At 44.6% G+C, this 19,876-nt stretch overlaps 1 protein-coding gene across 1 annotated transcript; it reads left to right on the forward strand.

The window, feature by feature from the left end:
* The first annotated feature begins 8,303 nt into the window (after positions 1-8,303).
* On the forward strand, positions 8,304-19,586 carry dus2 (dihydrouridine synthase 2). The gene is given in 22 exon segments (XM_029842056.1): positions 8,304-8,419; positions 8,726-8,859; positions 8,922-8,967; positions 9,675-9,697; positions 9,699-9,767; positions 9,910-9,971; positions 10,588-10,621; positions 10,623-10,649; positions 11,446-11,493; positions 11,631-11,676; positions 11,679-11,695; positions 11,776-11,846; positions 12,536-12,622; positions 12,689-12,695; positions 12,874-13,017; positions 13,020-13,040; positions 13,592-13,708; positions 17,108-17,193; positions 17,196-17,252; positions 18,099-18,186; positions 18,704-18,777; positions 18,912-19,586. Coding segments are annotated over 21 exon segments (1,506 nt in total). The 5' UTR covers positions 8,304-8,419; positions 8,726-8,787; the 3' UTR covers positions 19,222-19,586.
* The last annotated feature ends 290 nt before the right edge of the window (positions 19,587-19,876 follow it).

Below are 19,876 nucleotides of genomic sequence, written 5' to 3' on the forward strand. Positions count from 1 at the left end.
GTACACACACACGTCTAGTACAACATGAGATCAACACTGGTAATGCTCGCCCCATCCGTCTCCGCCCCCGTCGCCTGCAGCTGGCCAAGCAGGCTGCAGTTGAACAAAAGATCAAAGAGATGGCAGAAGCAGGCATCATCGAACCCTCCAGTAGCCCTTGTGCATCTCCTGCCGTCCTGGTAAGAAAAAAAGATGACACTTGGCGGTTCTGTGTTGACTACCGCCGCCTTAACGATGTCCACCCTCAAGGACTCCTATCTACTACCCCGTGTTGATGATGCCCTCAATTACATCGCAGGGTCCTGCTGGTTCAGCTCCCTTGATCTTTGTCAGCTATTGGCAGGTGGAGTTGGCACCGGATGCACGCCCCAAGACTGCCTTTTCTATTGGCCAAAGGTTGTTGCAATTTAAAGTCATGCCTTTTCGCCTCTGCAACGCCCCGGATACTTTCGAGTGCCTTATGGAGAGGGTCCTGTCTGAAATTCCTCGAAGTCACTGTGTTGTCTACTTGGATGACCTCCTCTCCCATGCTGCTGACTTCGAGAGTGCTGTGACCAACCTTGAGGTGGTCTTTCACGCCATTCGCCGGGCTGGGCTGCATCTCCATCCCAAGAAGTGTCACCTTTTCTGACGAGAGACATCCTTTTTGGGCCATGTCGTCAGTGCAGCAGGGGCGTCTACTGACTCTGCTAAGGTGGCCACTGTGAGAGACTGGCCTGTCCCCCACAATGTTGGACAACTGAGGAGTTTCCTGGGTCTGGCCTCCTACTATCAACGGTTCGTCAAGGACTTTGCCACCATTGCCAGACCACTACATCAGCTGACCCAGAAAGGCCAAGTCTTTAAGTGGAGTGAGGACTGTGCTGACGCCTTTGAGGAGCTCCGCTCAGCACTTGTTGCATCCTCCGTACTGTCCTATCCAGATCCCCAACTACCATTCATTGTGGGGCCGTGTTGTCCCAGGAGGGAGAGAATGGGGAGCAGGTCACCGCGTACTACAGTTGCTCCCTCAACCGACCAGAGAGGAACTATTGTGTCACCCGTCGGGAACTGCTGGCTGCCATCCTCGGGCTCCGTCACTTCAGGCCATACCTTTACAGGAGAAGATTTCTCCTGCTTACCGATCATGCCACTCTCACGTGGCTCTTAAACTTTAAGGAGCCAGGGGGACAGCTTGCACGATGGTTAGAGACACTACAGGATTACAACTTTGAAATCCACCACCGGCCTGGCCGTCATCATGCCAACGCAGACGCTTTGTCCCGACGCCCTTGTGAAGTGGAACAGTGTCAGTACTGCCAGCGTGCGGAGGACCGGGATAGTGCGAACCCAACGGTATCAGCCCTGCAACCCATCCCCTTGGATGACGAGAGTGGGCCCCAGGTCTCAGCCCAAAAAGCAGCTGACAACGATGGTTTGGAAACCATTGATCTCCGACAGCTCCGGCTTTACCAGAGCCAAGACCCTGTCCTCTCTCGGGTCCAAGATTGGATAGAGACCGGCCAACGACCAGCATGGAATGCAGTGTCAGCACTGGACCCTGAGACCAAGGCCCTTTATGCCGAGTGGACCAGCCTCATCATTCGTGATGGCCTCCTCCATCGTCGTTGGCAGACCCCTGGGGGCCACTGAAATATCTTCCAACTCCTGGTCCCCCGCCAACTACGCCCCAGGGTCCTTCAGCTTGTCCATAGCTCAGTGGGGGCAGGTCATTTTGGAGTCACCAAGACTCTACACCGGCTCAGGTCACGATTCTACTGGCCGGGGTGTCGTCAGGATGTGAGCTCTATGTTCATCGGTGCGACTCTTACACTGCTCAGGGCGTTCGCACGCTTCCCCTGCAGTAGTACCAGCTGGGGTCTCCAATTTAGTGTGGGGGTGTAGACATCCTGGGCCCCTTTCCTAACACTAACCAAGGGAACCTCCTTGTGGCCATGGACTATTTTACCAAGTGGCCTGAGCCGTATGCCGTCCCCGATCAGAGTGCATCCACCACCGCTGAGCACCTGGTCAATGAGATGTTCTGCCGCTTTGGTGTGCCAGAGGAACTGCACAGTGACCAGGGTCGCAACTTAAGCGAAAGTGTTCAGTGAGGTCTGCCGGAGGCTCGGCATCAAGAAGACCCAGACCACACCATTACACCCTCAGAGCGATGGACGGGTCGAACGCTTCAACCAACCACCCTGGCCACCCAGCTTCCTGACCAGCCACCGGCAGCAAGACTGGGATCGGCGCCTACCTTTCGTTCTGTGGGCGTACCGGACGGCGGATCAGGAGTCCATGAAATGCACCCCAGCAGTACTCATGTTTGACCGGCGGCATCTCCTTTTAGCTGAAAACAAACGGTTATGTCTTTAATGCCACATTTGTCCAAGTAGAGTGAGTCAACTCAGTATCAAAACATATATTTGACCCTGATTACTTTACCTTCATCACAGGCAGTCTTAAGACATCTCAGTCCACTGTCATCAGTGGGCTGATGTGGTTTCGACTGGTCCCGTACCTCTTTTGAGGCCTTCAGAATGCACTGCTGCCTATCCTGTGGCACACTTATGTCCAGAATACACAGCGATGGCATCAATGGGTCCATTGCAGAAGCTTTATCTGAAAAAAACAACCAAAGCAAAGTGTCATGTGCAAGCAAACAACTAACCCAGAGATTACTACTGCCACCAAGCAAGGCACTTCCCAGGTACTTGCACTTGCTGCCCACATCTGGCTGCCCTCACCTTTCTTGGCTGTATTGTCCCCCCCACTTCCCACCTAACAAGGCTGTATTGTCCTCCCACTTCCCACCTTTCTCGGCTGTATTGTCCCTGCACACTCATGGACATTCTTTTGTTTGTAATACTCAATAGGCATGTAGGTCACAACATTGAACGTAAACATTTAATTCGGAAACAAAGAAGGCAAACAAGCAATTCGAGCATGGAGGCACCTCAATAACACAATGTCTATAGATGCGATTAGCGACATTATCCCACTAGCGGAAAGTTGTTTTTTCACGGCAAAAGTTAGCTTTCGAGCACATTTACAGGTACTATTGCAAAGATATGCTTCAAGCACGCAAAAAGCATGCAAATATGAAAAGCACTGTAGGAAAGATCGGCTGACTTACCTCAATCCAAATTTTCGCAGGTCGATTCCAGACGCACTTACGCGCGGCCCTCTTATTGGGCTTGGATGATCGGGGACCCTCGGGGGCCCACCTTCTGCCTTCGGGACCAATCGGAAGGCTTCCCCATCTACACCTCGCTTCATAGATGTAGACTCTGGACCAATCAGAGGGCCCGGCTGTCTACACCCTGCCCACAAGTGTAGACTCCGGGCCAACCAATCGCAAGCCAGGACCGCCCCCAGTCTACAGTCTACATTGCACTCCGCTCCGTGGGAGATTTGCGAACGGCGCCTGCCAGCCACTCCCACCCCATCAGCTCAACTCCACTCACCTGCTAGCACAGCTGCAGCTTATTGCCAATCAGCCTTGCTTATAAGCCTCCCCTGCACCATCACTCTTTGCCATATTGTTCTTCGGCTTTTCCATGCAAGACTCTCCAGCACTTCTTAACTGCCTGACCTCCTGTTGTGAACCTGTTTGCCTCTGACCTGCCTGCACCGCCTGTCTCCCGGTAAACTCACCAGCCTTTCGTCCCTGACCACGACTTCTGCCTCAGCGTTTCTGGTTCCTGTCTGCTCACCTGGTCCTGACTTCTGCACCTGGTCCTGACTTCTCCGCCTGGTCCCGACTTCGCTGCTGCTCATCCCCAGTCTGCTCTGCTGCATCATCGGCCTCATTGCCTGTAAGCCCCTCTCTGTCACTCCTGCCCGCTGTAAATAATTTGTAGGGTTCCGAGAGTTCACGTCCTCCCCCTCGGTTCCGCATTCTGGCTCAGCTCAACCCAATCCCCGAGCCTGAAACCCATAGACTTTGTGTGGGCCCCGATCCTGAAGAACAGACTGTTTCCTTGTCTGCCTGAGTTCCTGTTTGCCCGTGTACTAATAAAGGTCATTACCAACGGTCCCAGCTTTCCAGAGTGCTGCTTTTGGGTCCCAATTGTACCCGTCAAAGTATAATCTGGCCAAACATGGACCGAGCACACTCGTCATCACCTCAGTCTTGCTTGGACCAGGTGGAGGGAAGGCTCCAATAATTCGAGGCCCAGCTAGCCTCCAATGCTGCAGACGGTGTCGGCCCTGGAGCGGGCATTAACTTCAATAGCCACCCAGGTCCAACAGCTTACGGTCTCAGTGTCACAACCGGCCGCCCCTGTACCTGCTCCAGCTCCTCCTCCTCCGGTTCTGGCTCTCCCACCAGGCACTGCTCCAGAGCCCCGGTGTGGCAGCCCCAGAGCGTTATTCTGGAACCTGAGGGCTGCAATCCTTTTCTGACAAACTGTTTTATCCCATTTGCTCTGGCAGCCATACACCTTCACCTCAGAGGTGGGCGAGGGTCGCCTTTACCATCAGTCACCTGGCAGAGCATGCCTGTGGGGAACGGCTGAGTGGGAGAGAGGCACGCCGGCCCTCTTCCCTCCTTCCATACTTTCTTCTGCTGAACTTCCTAAAGTTTATGGACCTGTTTTCTCTGGGCCCGGATGCCGCCGGGGGACTCATGAGCCAGGGGAGTCGGCCCGTTTGCCGACTACGCCTATTGACTTTCGTACCTGGGCCCGTCTTAGTGACTGGAACTCAGCGGCTCAGTGTGACGCCTTCCTCAATGGGCTAGCGCCATACATTAACAATGAGTTGGTTTCCTTTGATCTTCCGCCCTCCTCCCTCGATGGGCTCATTGAACTGACTTCTAGGCTGGACAGGCGCATCCAGGCAAGGATGAAGAGAGCTACGCTAGGGAGGGGCGGAGCACCGTTCGTCTGCCCCGCCTGCGAGGGTCTCCAGCCGCCCCAACCTTCTCACAGAGCCCTCATCTGGGGCGGGCAAACCCATGCAGGTGGGAAGCACCAGCCTGACTCCTGCGGAGCGAGAAGCGACGACGACAGGGGAACCTCGGTCTCTACTGCGGACAGGCTGGGCACTTTGTCTCTCATTGCCCAGTAAAAGGGAGGGCTCAGCAGTAGACGGGGGCGGACTGCTGAGCCGGTTCACCCTCAGCTCCCATTCTCCTGGTTCCTGACCCTGAAAGGCACTTCATAGTAGAGGTCGATGCTTCTGATGTGGGGATCGGCGCCGTTCTCTCACTCAACGCTCTGCTGATGACCAGAAAAATGCACCCCTGTGCCTTCTTCTCCTGACGTCTGTCTCCGGCAGAACAAAATTATGACATTGGGAAACCGAGAACTGTTGGCGGTGAAACTGGCAATTGGAAGAATGGCGTCACTGGTTAGAGGGGACTAAATTGCCCTTCCTGGTTTGGACGGACCACAAGAACCTGGAGTACATTCGGTCCCGGGCTAAGAGGACTGAACTCCCGTCATGCCAGGTGTTCCCTGTTTCTTTACCAGTGTTCAACTTTTCCCTCTCCTATCGGCCAGGCTCCCGCAACGTCAGACCTGACGCTCTATCTCTCGCCAGTTCCTGGGAACAGAAGACACTGCCCTCAACCCAGACACCATTCTTCCTGCTCCCTGCCTTGTGGCTTCTCTCACCTGGGAGGTGGAGGAGCGTGTAAAAGCTGCCCCTGTGAGAACCAACCTGGTCCCAGCTCCTGCCCTCCTGACCGCCTGTTTGTCCCGGACGGTCTGAGGTCTGACGTCCTACAATGGGCCCACGGCTCCCTGCTCACTTGCCACCCAGGGATTCAGCGGACTAAGAGGTCCTGCAGCGGCGGTTCTGGTGGTCACTTTAGAGGAGGACACCAGAGAGTTTGTCAACGCCTACCCGTTCTGCAGTCTGCACAAGTCCTCCCGCCAGGCCCCTGCCGGTTACCTGCAACCTCTGCCTGTGCCACATCGACCCTGGTCCCATATTTCGCTGGACTTTGTTACCGGTCTGCCACTGTCGGGCGGATTCACCACTATCCTGACTGTGGTAGCACCCGGTTCAGCAAGATGGCCCCTTTGTGCCCCTGACCCAAGCTTCCATCGCCAAGAGTACTGCTGAACTTGTTCTACAAGCACATATTTCGGCTCCACGGCCTTCCGTCCGGACGTAGTCTCTGATCGGTGGTCCCAGTTCACGTCCGTATTCTTGGCGGGAGTTCTGCAGCCTCCATCGGGGCCAACACCGGAAGCCTGTCCTCTGGGTTCCAATCCCTCAATTCCAACGGCCAATCTGATGAGGTTAATTCAGGAGAGTTGTCGACGGCTCTTCGCTGCAAATGCGTCCAGAACACCACACCTCCCTTGGTTCGCAAGCAGCTACTGTGGTTGAATAATGCCCACAACACCCTAACCAAGCTCCGCCACTGGACTTTCTCCCGTCCAGTGCACCTATGGCTTCCAGCCGCCGCTGTTCCCAGCCCTGGAGAGTGAAGCTTCCTGTCCGTCCGTCGAGGCTTTTTATCCGCCGTTGCCGCCAGACCTTGACCCAGGCCAGGGCTGCTCTCCTACGAGCAGCTGACCGTTACTCGACGGCAGCCAACCGCCGTCGCTCCCGGGCTCCCACTTACCTGGTGGGGCAGAAGGTATGGCTCTCGACCCGAGACCTTCCTTGAGGGTGGAGTCCAAGAAGCTGGCTCCTAAGTTCATCGGGGCCGTTTTATTATCGAGAAGGGTCATCAACCCTGCGGCTGTCAGGCTCAAGCTGCCCCGTGCCATGCGGATTCCACCCACCTTCCATGTCTCCAGATCAGCCGGTTCGAGAGAGTCCGTTGATGGCCTGCTTCTCAGCCACCACCACACCTCCACGGATTATTGATGGGGGTCCTGCCGTCACAGTTCGCCGCCTGCTGCGCTCCCGCCACCGTGGAAGGGGTCTTCAGTATCTCGTAGACTGGGAAGGGATACGGCCCAGAGGAGAGGTCATGGGTCCCGGCCCGTCACATCCTGGATGCGCAGCTCATCCGCGAGTTCCATCACTGTCACCCTGACCCCAGCCCTCCCAAGATCCCCAATGCTGGTGGGGGTGCCAATTAGAGACTCTGTCCTGCCTGTCATCCCGAGGCCTTCCAGCGACGAGGACGAAGAGGAAGCTGAGACGGAGGCCTCTGAAGAATTTAGCCCTCCTCCAGGCCCCCCTCCACCCACCCGGCTCAGTTTGGACTTTGTTTTTGGGACGTCAGGGGCCGTCCCTTGAGAGGGGGGTTCTGTCACAGCCCCTTTTCCCCAGTTCCCTCCTGTCCCAGTACTTTTCCACTGCCCTGCTCACACCACACCCTCTGATCACCACACCTGCCTTTCAGTCACTGATCACACACCTGCTCTCAGTCACTGATCACACACCTGCCCTCACTCATCAATTCAGCTCACCTACCAGTGTATACTGTATATTCTCCAGCCTCACACTCACTCAGTGCCAGATTGTTCTTCTGCTTTCATGCGAGACTTTCCAGCGTTGTTTCCCTGCCGGATTACCCGTTACCGACCCTGCCTGTCTTCGTTTCTGCCTGCCTTGCCTGTTCCCCCGGACTATACGACTTCTGCCTCAGCGTCTCTGGTTCCTGTCTGCTCACCCTGGTTTAGGACTTCTCCGCCCGGCCCCGACTTCGCTGCTGCTCGTCCCACTCCCCGAGCCTGCAACCCATAGACTTTGTGCGGGCCCCAGAGCCTGAAGAACGGACTATTTCCTGTGTTTCCTTGTCTGCCTGAGTTCCTGTTTGCCCGTGTGTTAATAAAAGTCATTACTGCTTTCCAGAGTGCTGCATTTGGGTCCAAACTGCACCCGTCACAAGAGGCACTGTGCACTAAGACTGTTGAGCTGTGCAAAGTTCTGATTTTTAGTTTAAGTGAAATACTCATATGAAGATGTACTCTATCCCTCTGGTGTGCATTGACTCAGTTGCAGCTTTGTACTGCAGTGGTTTCATTGACTGAGATAAGTTATTTTGGAGCATTGTACTGGTTGGACCTTTGACTTTATCAAAACAAAGAAAGAAATTAGCAAAACCTTTATTTTTAACTTTGTTAGAGCAAAATTACATATTCATAAATGTAAATTTGCACAAAAAAAATGAGATCCACCCTTTCTTGACTTTTTACAGTGAGCTCAGGACATTTTTTTCCCTTAAATTTTCTGCCCAACCAAAAAGCAAACAAACTCACTTGTGAACAATAAACATACTACTGTGAGTTCTTTACCTCCTGTCGTAAATATACGTGTGCTATGCATATCTGTTGGTTTATAAGCTTCTTATGTTAAAAAACAAAGTCCTTCTTAAAAAAAACTCTCCTTCAGAGAGGAACCGGAAAACATAGACGTCACGATGACGTACATCTAAACAGGAAGTGAAAACGCACGTTTCGTCTTTTCGCCACATTGATGAGTCGCTGTACTCGGATGTAGTTAATGATAACATCACATGCCGGTAAGTGGCCTGATTTCTAACAGTTACGTGGTAGTTTGTCACAGTATTGAGTTGGAGACGAAAGTTAGCCTAGCTAAGTGGAACCCCTGCATAAATATACACAGTTTAGGAAAGTCCACCTTACCGTTTGCCTAGCGAAATGACTTTCTTACCAAGTCATTGAGACAGCACCGAATAAGAGCTGAAATTTGCATCTTCTGAATTTTCGACCTCATGCGAGGAAATGCTTTTCAGTGTATCAGAACCCATGGATCGTTTAAAAGGCAGATCTTACAGGGGTGTTTTCCCACTGTGTTCCCTTATCAGGATGATTGAGGCATAATGGCAGTGTCTAGGCTAAGTTTCAGCAACATCAACGCCTAGGTCCGATGGTCCGCGTTGGGACTCTGCCCATGAGGCTTTTGCTCTGGACTATGGAAGCTGATGTGGTTTATTGTGAGGTGAGGAGAAAATCACGTTATGGAAATTAGTAGTGTTGTCAACTCTGTATTGTTGGTTTCAGGAGCTGATTGACATCAAGATGGCACAGTGTCACCGGGTTGTAAATGGTGAGTTTTATTTCCATGCAGTAAGGAGTAAGGCCATGTATACATGTAAACAACATCTGTGTTGGAAAGTGCACATTAGTCGTAGATGTTTCCCACCACATCTGGACCTGCTACTTTTGAAATGACGACCCTGCTAATATGCAGTCAGAATGTTGTCAAAGCTTTTCACCTTTTCCCCACATATTTTATGTTAAAGCTTTGGTTTATGTTATTTTTACAAAATTATATTTGAAAAGTCAAAAATACACAGGCACAATTATTCAGACTCAGTACTGCATCAGCAGCAATCACGGCCCCCAGTCTTCTTCCTCACCCGGTGGACACACCTGAAATTGGGCATATTATAACTTTATTTTCTGCCAAGCCTCTCAAGTTGGCAGATTGCATAAGGACAGTCAGTGGACAGATATTTATAGTTGTCTCCAGAGATGTTTGATTGGCTTCATGTCAGGGTCCTTATTGTATTGTGTATATTTAAAATTTTCCCCATTCAGCTCTACCTTGACTCTGACCAGTCCTCCCTGTCGCTACGGTTGAAAAATACCCACAGAGCACGATACATTTTTGAGGGAAAACAAAGTCTGAGAAATCAAACCTCAACCAGTTTTTTCCCACATCTGTCCTTTAAATGTGTGCTATGCAAGAACCTTGCATTGGACCTTCAACGTTTCCCTAAATTTTAAATTTGCCCTTTTGTCTTTCTTCAGAGGTGCTGGAGACGGTGGATTTTGGTTGCTCCAGATGAACGAGTGATGTTCAGAACCTGTGAAAGAGAGAAAAACAAAGTTGTTTTCCAGATGGTGAGACAAAGCCATCATAAAGCATCACCAGTTTTAGGTTTCACACTGACAATTATTTTGAACAGGGAACTGCTGATCCGGACAGAGCCTGTGACAGTAGCCCAGCTTGTGTAAGTCCACTTCTGTGAATTGAACATTTCAGTATAAACTCAAGAAGATTAGCACAACCTATTCACTACCCTGGAGAATTTCCAAACCCATAAGGTCTATTGGAGTTTGTTATTGGACTGTAAAGGAAATTGGAAGAGGCTCTCTTTAGTTCTGGTTTTCGGTTAGGAGGTGAGAACATCTTCCAGTTTCTTTCTCAGTCCAGTTGACAGACCGATAGACCTTAATGGGTTACTATGATCTAGATCTAGAAAGATGATTGAGAACCTACATGAACATATAATAATTCAAATATTTACCCCAGCATTTTATTCACACCTTGAAGCTATATTTTACTGTTATCTGTTGAGATTATCGCTATGCTACTTCCACACTTTTTAAATACTCACACTAAATAAGTGCAGATGAAAAATACATTTACACATTCATAAATTATGCCAGTATTATTGTTGAGTTATATAGGCCTTCACTCTGAAAGCTGCTTGAATGTAGTGTTATGTGTAGTAGTGTTAGTCCATTATCTGTTTTACTTGTAAATATAAATACACTGAACTGAAGACCTTTCTTGAGAGAAGGCAAAACGGTTTCAAGAAAAACCGTAACAAGTTTCAGTCGATGCAGAGATCTTACTTTGGATAAATTAATATTGTTCAGTGTAGTTTAGGGAATAATTGTTTATTGAATCTTGTTAGTTTGTCTCTTTTTCATCCAGGGAGAGAGATGTAGCTGCTATTGATGTGAATATGGGGATGTCCTAAAGAATATTCCACAAAGGTGAGATGCCAGTCACAACCTGTGATCTCAGGAAAATATTTTCCTTCAACCTTTATCAACCTGATTTGATCAATGGCTGATAATTTTACCGCAAATCAGTTTTTGTCATTGCAAAAGTCAGTTAAAATTTTCGTAGTAATCTAACTAAGAGAAGACTGAGCAGAATTACATTTTTCATACAATGTGCACGTTCAATACACAGTATACACTTTATACCAGTACAACAAGGTTCGTATAGGTTGTTAAAGTTTCAAAAATCAAACTGGGGAAATGTATCTCACAAATTGTCGCACATGATATTGTTTTAACATCTAAAGCACAAACTTGTAGGGCATTTGAATTTTTTTTTTTTTTTTTTTCACAAAACTGAATTTTTAAATTCCAAAATGCCTCTTAGTCTGGATGTACATACTTTGTATTATCAGTCTTGCCAATAAGTATACATTTTCAGCTGTCAGAATGAACATGCTGTCCAATAAAATAAGAAGTGACATAGCAATGGTGAATTGGTGCTAATACTTAAAACTGATCCGATGGATGTTATCACATTATCTGGTTTGTCACTCCTTTACGCCATTTGGTTTGAGTGAGCAACCATTTTGATAATCACAATTTGATGGCAAATAAAATCTTATCACTGCAGTATAACAAGCTTGTGTGCAGTAGATGTTGACTTGAAATGACATGATTGCTCTAAGAATGTCGGAGTAGATATTATGTTTGCAGGGCGTCAAGCGTGGCTCAACCACACCACCTCACTTCCAGTCTCAGTGATCTGTTTTCTCATCTTTTGCAGGGTGGGATGGGAGCTGCCCTTCTCGCTGATCCTGACAAGATTGAGGCTGTGAGTACTGATACACTGTTCAAACTTCCGTCCAATGATGTCAGACAGAAACATTTACAATGTTTATAATTGAAATAAAATTGATTTCATAATGCTGAAGACCAGCAGGTATTTGAGTAAATGACTCCAATCTGCAGATCCTTGGAAAGTTGGTCACAGGAGTGTCCATACCTGTCACATGTAAATCCGAATCCTGCCTTCGGTAATAAATGAAAACAGAGTTATGTATTCCTTCAATGAAACAGTTGCTCTTACTGATTTCATGGTTCTTTGTGGTTTAAGCTTGAGGATACAATCAGTCTAGTTCAGAGGATTGAGAAGACTGGTGTTGCAGCCATCGCTGTTCATGGCAGGTAAACTCCAGCTCTCATAATTGAGCATTAAAAGTACCATGCAGTATATACATGTCATGGACAACACCCACCCTGTCTTTTTAATACATTTTATTTTATTTTGATATGTTTATTATACTGCACTGGTCAAGTAAACTGGAAAAGATTTTGTTTTAAATTTAATAGACATAATGTTCATACATCATTACCATCCAATCATTATTTAAGTTGTAGGATTTTATTTTATATAATGCAAAGTATTTTCATTTATGCTTTATGACATGTGTATCACTTATGTTGTAATGTTAGATAAATGATTACTGATTGTGTTTTACTTACAACTGAAGTCAATTGTTTATTTATGAAGAATCATTTGATTATGAAGGATAAAATTGCAATGCCTTTTCAGACATACACGTGATAATCTACTTCCCACATTTGACATGTTGGACAATGTGTAAATACATATAAGTTGTTTCATTATGTTTCTGATCTGCTTATGACATTCATAACATCTCTGTGAAGCCCATCTAGGGGATCTTGTGCTGTATTTCCATGATGGTCCTGCCGAACTAGGGCTAAATTTGGGGACAAGAGTATAGATATTTAAAACATAAAGTGGATTTTAGCTTTAGATTTCGCAACTTTTAGATGTACAAGGGTAAATTTAAGAGGGCTTCCTATGTCATTTTATCAATTTATGTGTTCAGGTTCAAGGAGGAACGCCCCAGACACCCTGTACACTGTGACTACATACGGACCATCGCTCGGAGTGTTTCCATCCCTGTCATTGCCAAGTAAATCAGATAAACCTTTCCCCAGTGAATTAAAATATGTCATGAAATTGGGTAACAGAAAAATAGCTTTGGAGTCAGACACTGTTTATCACCTTAGTAATCACACTAACACTAATCACACAATATCACTAAACCCACCAATAGCAGAAATATCTCAAAATATTTTTTTGGTTACAGGTAGGATTTGGTAGCCAAAGGAGCTACAAAAAATTTGCTAACCCAAATGGTGTCTTGTAAATTTTGCAGCGGAGGGATCTCTGGATCTAGTGAAGACAAATAGTGATATTGAAGACTTCAGGGTGGCAACAGGCACCTCATCTGTCATGTTGGCCCGAGCTGCGATGTGGAATGTGTCAATCTTTAGCAAACGGGGACCATTTCCTGTTGAGAAGGTCATATGGAGGAATACCTGAAATATGTGGGTTTTTTTTTGTATTCTTGTGTTTGAAATTCTGAAATATAGCAGCTTTTCATTCTACTAGGTAGGCTGTTGAAGCAGATCTTAAGAACTTTATAATGCCATTTTACCTGTGCACATCTTATGTGGGATCAATGTCTACAATTGGCCCATCTGATAGTTTGTTGGTACCCCCACATTGGTATCAGAGTAAGACATCAACTTCCCACTTAACAAAGTGTGAAAGCTGATAGCGCTTCAATCAAGGTGACCAAGGTGACTTTTGTAACTTGTTATAAATAACGCTTGTCTTAAAGGCTTCTTTAATTTTGTTGAAAGACTGGATAAGAGCCTTGGGCTTTTTCAAGTCTGTAAGTCAGATTGTCCCTGTGCTGTCATAACCAAAGTTGGTTGTTCAAGTTAAACATAAATTGTCCTCTTTCACTATCCCCTCAACCCTTCTGGCCTCTATAAAATCTGACATTTGTGGCCTTTTATGTGTAAGTGTGTGAAATACCCAAGTTGTGTCTTCTGTGATGGACCAGAATCTGTTTGGGGTGTTTTTTCTACAGGCAATCCGTTATGAAAACCATGCCTTCAACACGAAATACTGCCTATGTCAGATGCTACGAGACAAAGTGGAGTCTCCTTTGGGGAAGCAAGTTCAGACAGCCAGTCCACTGCTGAGACTCAGGTAACAAATTTCTTTGACCACAGACCAACAGTGGAATGCTACAAGCTTCCTCCCATTGTACAAAAATCATTCTAAATATGAATACTGTCTTCAGGTACTTGATGCTTGGCTTGTTGATTCCCACTCTTGTCCATGTAAGTTGTGGAGGTGGACTAGAGTTTAAGAGGCTCATTAATCACCGGGCACAACTGTAATCTTGATCATTTCAAAGTGACAGTGCCATAACATGTTTGAAATGTATGCTTGAGGAATATCTGCTATACATTTGGTTGTAAGCTAGATTTTCACTTTACGGAACATTTCTTTCAGGAAACATCTTTTTGTAATACAGAGAGAAAGTACTGGGTCCATTATAATAACATTGTGTCAGGTGACAAACACTCCTACCTATCTCCTCTTCTCATCTTCTTGACGGCTTTGTCCCTTTCGGGGTCTTTGAAAAGATATGGCAATCACTATTGTGGAATGTGATTTTGTACACCAAGCTGTATGTGCACACAATTCTATTGCGCATATTATTCAATTTGCCATTGTTTACATGTAATGTTTTGTGGGTCACATATGCGCCGTTGCGTGCTCATACTGCAAAAATACACTCCTATATGTTTGCTTATGGTCAAACCCTAATTTCGTTTCCACTTTTTGTGAACTCATTTTGACAATTTCTGGGGACTTTGGAGACATTTCTTTTTTTGGAATTAGTTTTTTGATCAAGTTTGTTATACTGTATTTTAGATACAGAGAAGCCAGATTGCTGCACAAAATAAATTTATTTTCCCTGCTCAGAATATCTGTGAACATTCAGGCTAGTTTGTATTCACAAGGCTGGAAATCAATACTGAACAATTTCTCAAGCAATGAATTATGAAACAGTACTTTGACATAATACACACAAGGGCACTGAATCAACTTCACACAAATTGTACTTTCAAAAGGAAACAGCAGTTTTAAAGCACACAGTGTGATCTCTGGGTACATTTGCTCTCAGGCAGAATTTGTCCACTGCCACTTGTGAAAAGTAAGCCCTGATGCGTGCATTGCACCTGCATCACATAAGTGAAAGGGGTCTCTTACCCATTCTACCTTTGGCATATCTACATCTGGAAAATATATGGTGAATGCTCTTCTACGCACTTCTGGTGACTACACATCTCCTTTATAGAGTATTTATCGATGCGCGAAACTGATTTAAGTTATCACCCTGAATTCATTGATACGATCACTAATTTGCAGGATATTTTTGTTCTCCTATGATGCTTGTCTTGTTCTTCTTGACCGCTTTATCCCTTTCGGGGTCACGGGATGTCCCTGACTTAGGCAAGATATCTGTTACATATGCAAATAGGCACATTTTCTGCTGTCACACAGAAAATCAACAGATTTTCACTTTCATTGACAACGTACTATGGTTTGTTTCTCAACTTGAAATCTGCTCCAACAAGTGAACTCTGGACAACCACCATGCCTCTATGTGAAACAGTAAATTTTCATAGAGCCCACATGGGCATAGAGTTTGGCAGGAGACGGCGTGCAGAGGAATGTGGCTTGATGTAGTTGACCATGGTTACACCCTGCTGCAGTATGTCTCCGATGGGTTCACTTGCTCATGGTGGAATCATTCCATATTGTAGCTGAACCTCGTTGGGTGATGTGATTTGCTAACCACTTTGTTGTCCTGCCATTGATGGGAGACCCGTCTGTGCAAAATCCTACCAAATGCCCCTTATTTTTTCTCCATATAATCACGGAGGACATTATACGTTGCTTGGGCAAGAAAAGGGAGGCAGTACAAAATATCCTTGTGCATTATATTCTACTTCATGTAATGAACAAATATCAAACTATGGGCATTTTCTCCTCTGTGCTAACATCCATGTGAAGAGCATAAGCTGGGGAACTGTGAAGTTTTCCCCTCAGCATGCTGTCTTCGTCATCAGTGATTGCATAATTCTCTTTTCACTGTTTATCAGATATTGGTATCATTAGGTTCTGAGCTTCTTCCTGCAAATACTCATGTCATTTCAAAGGCAGCGTCAGTATTATTCCTCAGTTTTGCGGCTTCATAGCCACAGCAAAAAGTTTTCAGTTAAGTTAATTTGATTTAGAGACTGAAAGCATTGTTTGTGTGTTGTCTCATATCGTCTCTCGCATTTTCTTTGCCTTTTTGTTTTTGTTGTCTTTATGGGACCAGACAGGTGAAGAAATCTTTTTATTTTGTTTATGTTGTTCCCCAGAGTCTGCAAGTTTGAGATTAAACAGGTTGAAGTGAGGAAACTCGATTAAGGTCACTTGTGCAATAATGTGAACATAGCTGTCAATCAAGATGTGCCAGCTATTTTTATATTTGCCTTTATTACTGATTTATATTCCAGAAAATGAAAGAATACAGTTGTTTTAGATTGCCTGTGGTGTTTTTATCATAATTTTATAAAGAATAATAATTATTGAAAAAACATTTAATCAGTATTTTTTCCCCAATCCAATATACTTTGTCTAATATATTAACAAAAACATAAAGGTTCACAGAATTGCTGCACAGAGATTTACATATAAGGCCAAGGTTAAAAGGAAAAAAAAGGAGTTAAGAAGAAAGATTAGGTATAGTTTAAAATGAATATCTTAAAAACATAAGGAATTATGGAAACTCTGACAAGGATGCAATAAAATGTGAATAAAACAACAAAAGCAGAGATCGCATAACTCTCAAACCGAGTTGAGAGTCAAGGAAAAAAGTAAGTTTTAAGAAATTAAATTAAATGTAGAGGAAATCTTTATTTATAATTGTAGGCTCATTCTAGAGTTTAGGAGCTGCCACAGGAAAGCTCATGGTTTAGCCTACTTTTGGGGATGAGATTGAGCTCATGAGGTGTAGACATTTAGGAGTTCTGAAATACATTAGGGAGATGAACCACTTGCTCATAATCACCATAAGATAAACAACTTTATTCTTGGATAAAAGTCTCAAGTCATAACAACTGGTTTTAACAACAGAAATGACCTGTTGATCCAATTTAAATCAATGTTTATCTGTAATCCAAAGGTTGGAACTGGATTTAAAATAAGGTATAAGAGGGACCAGGTCTGTTTTTGTTCTCTGGGTCTCCAGGCATTGACATCCTGGAACAGTCAAGCAAATGTCTAGCAGAAGCTGCCCTCGCTCTGTTTTGCATTTATATCTGAGTATCGTCTGCATATAATTCTATCAATTCCCAGACATTTCACATGACCCAATTTCAGTTCCAGGTAAGGTCATTGTGATATACTTCATGAAAAAAGTTCAAGTTGACAAATCAAAATACTAAAGCTCATTTAGCTGTATAGCTTTAATTTATGTTAACTGTTCCTGAAACAAATCCACACATTCTACGTATGTCAAAATATAGTCTTTGGAATTTCAGTGAGGCATATGGGATACTGGGGTTTTACCAGCAGACCCAAGAATGGATCCAGTCCCGGAGAAATGCTCAGCAGAACATAAGCCAGTTGGATGAACCCATCATGGAGGGGGATGTCATCACCATGGCAGTGAAGTTTGAGCGGTCAGTGTTAACATGAAGTATGTACGTCATATACATGTACCGGTAGGATGATTATAAACAACAAAAAAAATGTTAATCATGCAATTCAGTTTTGGTGACAAGGTGTATAATGTAGACTGTAAATTTCAATGATTACATTCTAATCTAAAGGAAGGTTTGTTTGTCGCCCAGATTCAATTAAGACAAAATGGTACAAATAGTACATATAGTTGACAGGTTTTATTTGCACAATAGTTGAAATCTGCATCCTGATTTTCCAGAGTTGTAATATTGATTTCTAAAAAAATAAATGGCCAGCAGCAGTACTGTTGGTAATTCTTATAGCAAGATCAGAAACAGTAGTTGGACGGAAACCTCTTCAGTCTGTTGTGACTGGTTTCATTTGGAGTTACACATGCTGTAGGTATGGATCAACACCAGCTGGATTTAGTCGTGGATGATCAGTTTGAGTTCAGTTACTGAAAATCGTCAGATTCTATCCATCAACACAACATAAAATACACATCCAGAGCAATTAATTCCTGACATGTTTAGTTTCCATTGCTAAGAGAGCTATTAAAATGAATTTTAATACCTCATTATGCTACTGGCCCCACTTAACCTCTGCACCTGTCTGTCCTTAATGGATGGTAAAGAAAAACGAACCCAAAAAACAAAAATAATAATAACAACAATAATAATAGTAGTAATAACAATAATAATAAAATAGCTGAGTTAATGTTGCTGAGTTTCCCTAGTCTGCTAATAAGGTATGTCTTTAACAGTTGTGATACATAATGATGTTGTATTCATGTAAATTTACTCCAAAAATATTTCTGAAGGTAAAACTACTTGGTGTCATTGCAGAGGGAACTATGTGCCACCAATTACACCAAAAATGTTACTGCTGGAATGGACCCACCGAGAGAAACTGGAGCAACCACTGTATGAGACGGTAAGAAACACAAATTATCTCGAGTTCCCACAACTGTCTCCAAACTGCAGCAATTGTCTTTCTGGTAACTGTTAGCTGAATTCTGTTAAATTGTCATTATTGGTCATTTTATTAGTCATAGAACATCAGCAGCAGATGTGTTACCTGCTGCCCTGGCTGTAGCCCTTAACATGTACCAATTTCAGAGTGGCTGAGTATATAAATGCCTTCCAGTTGGACAGGCGATCATTCACAGTCCCTTGGAGCTTAATTGACATTCATCTAAAAAGGAATGGTGTAAATGCAGTGACATTGGACTTAAAATTAGAGTTTAAATCTTCTTGGCAAACAGAAAAAACCTGATAACCTCTAACCTCTGGAGACGTGTATGGACACACCATGTAAAGATAGCAGTTGAGGTTTGTCTTTAAAATTAGGTAATTTGTCACATTAAGGCTACTTTAAAATATTTTGATAAAATGAAATAGATATTTCATTACATCCACAATTTCACATCAATGGACATCATCTTTTTCAGAAACAGCGCCCTCAGGATAGAGCTTTTCAGTCTGTTGTGACTGTTGCACAGAAGAAATACAGATCATCATTGTGGTCTGTGCACACACTTTAACACGCATGTGTTTTAGCAGTTTGTCCTTTAAAAGTACAGTAAATTACAATATTAAAAAGATTCCTACAAAATAGGATCCCTAACTGTAGTTGTGTTTAACTATGTTCCCACTCAGGGAGAAGTCAAAGAAATTAGCAGAGCAAGCAGCAGCCATTGTGTGTCTTCGAGTTCTGGGACTCCATGAGGGACGTATTGGAGAAGAAGACTCTGGCCTGGTCTGCAAGAGGAAGCGAGAGGCTTCTGTCTTTAGTGATGATAGCAAAGAAGACAGGAACACGAAACGGCAATTAACTGACATCCAAATGGAAATTGCAGAGGCCACTGCAGACATAGACAATGACCTTCTCAACCATGGACCTCCAGAAAAACCACAGTTCAGAAATCATGTAGATGATAAAACTTCCAGATTTAAGTCAGTTAAATGAGTGTAGTCTCTTATTTTTATTTCTCTGCCCCACTTTGTTTTATACTTCAATTTAATGTGGCAATGTGAAAATTTGATTTTTTTTCTGCATCCCTATTAATATTTGAATTGTAACTTTGCCCTAGAATCCAAGAATGAGTTGCTCAATTTTTTTCAGGTGCACAGTGACTCTTCTGGAGTTTTTTTTCCCCCCCAACAAACAGATGGTGCCTATTTAATTCATACGTTTCAGCTTCTTTTTGTTAACAGTTGTCTGCCCTTTATATGGGCTTACTTGGGTTTTCTTTATTTACAATTCAGATAATATGCAGCCTTAATGGGCACCAGTTTATCATAAATGTTAATAAATACAATAAAAATATTAAATTGAGTGAATTAATCCTTTTGTGGGTGGATAAGGAAAGACAGAAATACCACATCCATCCTCCCTCTACAATGTCTGGCTGGATTGTGGCCCTCGAGGACAGGTTTTGTTCCCCCAGTGTACACCCTAGTGTTGATTTATTCAGAAAATAAAGTCTGCAGAGCTATAAAATTGGGGTTACATTCTTATTTGACTAAAAAATAATGCTGTTAGCATGTAATAAAATATCTATCAAATGAAAGTGGGTAGAGTCATAGTCAAAAAAGTGGCGAAACTTCGCTATCCCACGTCT

The sequence above is a fragment of the Takifugu rubripes genome, chromosome 9, assembly GCF_901000725.2.
Source record: "Takifugu rubripes chromosome 9, fTakRub1.2, whole genome shotgun sequence".
Classification (NCBI taxonomy): domain Eukaryota; kingdom Metazoa; phylum Chordata; class Actinopteri; order Tetraodontiformes; family Tetraodontidae; genus Takifugu; species Takifugu rubripes.